The sequence below is a fragment of the Carlito syrichta genome, unplaced genomic scaffold, assembly GCF_000164805.1.
Source record: "Carlito syrichta isolate Samal-C Ts95f unplaced genomic scaffold, Tarsius_syrichta-2.0.1 Scaffold50662, whole genome shotgun sequence".
NCBI lineage: Eukaryota > Metazoa > Chordata > Mammalia > Primates > Tarsiidae > Carlito > Carlito syrichta.
This window is the reverse complement of record NW_006994758.1, coordinates 266,931-268,185: the sequence shown is the minus strand read 5'-3', so window position 1 is coordinate 268,185 and position 1,255 is coordinate 266,931. Positions and strand designations below refer to the sequence as shown.

General features: G+C 52.8%; 1 protein-coding gene across 1 annotated transcript in view; it reads right to left on the bottom strand.

The window, feature by feature from the left end:
* Positions 1-94, bottom strand: part of TBC1D25 (TBC1 domain family member 25) — a 17,288-nt gene extending 17,194 nt beyond the window's left edge. The window contains exon 1 of the mRNA XM_021707697.1: positions 64-94. Coding sequence (XP_021563372.1) covers positions 64-94 — 31 coding nt within the window. The remainder of the gene's footprint in view (positions 1-63) is intronic.
* Between the last annotated feature and the right edge of the window lie 1,161 nt (positions 95-1,255).

Below are 1,255 nucleotides of genomic sequence, written 5' to 3'. Positions count from 1 at the left end.
GCTGGGGCGCAGGCGCAGAGGGCGCCGCGCGACCCTGTCCCCCCCCGCCCCAGCCCCTCCTACCTGGCACTGGCTGGAGGTTGCCTCTGCGCATGATCTTAGAGTGCTGTTGCCAGAAGCTCCGCCCCCAGGGGCCGGGTATTTTGCTCCATTTCAGCCAGCGTGCAGGTTCCTACTGAGGCCCCGCCTCCCCCAGTCCCATGGGTTGGCTGTTTTGGCAGTCTACTTCCGTATTCACCTACGTGTGTTAAACTGACGGCTCACTTGGCGAGACAAGTGGGCGGGGAAAGGAAGCAGCTGCGCGATGACGTCAGGCCCGCACCCCGCTCCAAGTTGCCTCGCGCTTCTACTAACAGATGATGTCATCTATTTCAAATACCGGTGGCCCTCGCTTCAAATAAATCCACTGAACGAAAGTCTTGTTCCAGAGTCTTTAAAAATAGTTTACACCTGGGCCGGGCGTGGTGGCTCATGCTTGTAATTCCAGTACTTTAGGAGGCGAAGATGAGAGGATTGCCTGAGCCCAGGGGTTTGAGACCAGCCTAGGCCATTTGGCGACACTTCATTTCTGTAATTAAAAAAAAAAAAATCCGGGAAAGGTGGCGCACACCTATAGTCCCAGCTACTTGGAAGGTTGAGGTGTTAGGATCGTCTGAGCCCAGCAGGTCGAGGTCGCAGTAGCCGTGAGTGTGCCACTGCACTCCAACCTGGCAACAGCGTGAGACTTTGACTCGGAAAAAAAAAAAAAGAAAATAGTCTACACATTGTAAAAATTCATGGAGCTGTACACTGGTGAGTTTTGTACTTTTTTTTTTTTTTAATTGGAGTCTCAGTCTGTTGCCCAGGCAGGAGTGCAGTGGCATGCTCTGCTGGCTCAGGTGATCCTTCCACCTCAGCTTTCCAAGTAGCTGGAACTAATGGCGCGCACCACCACACCCGGCGAATTTTTTTATTTATTGTAGAGACGAGGTCTTGCTAAGTTGCCCAGGCTGGTCTCAAACCCCTGGGTTCAGGCAGTCTTCTCACCTCGGCCTCCCAAAGTGCTGGGATTATAGACTTGAGCCACTGCGCCCTGCTGATTTTTGTACTTTCTTTCTTTCTTTTTTGAGTTGGAGTCACTCTGTCGCCTAGGCTGGAGTGCAGTGGCATGCTCATGGCCACCTCAGCCTTGACCTGTTGGGCTCAGGTGATCCTTCCCTCAGCCTTCCAAGTAGCTGGAATTACAGGTGTGCACCACCACACCTGGCTAATATTT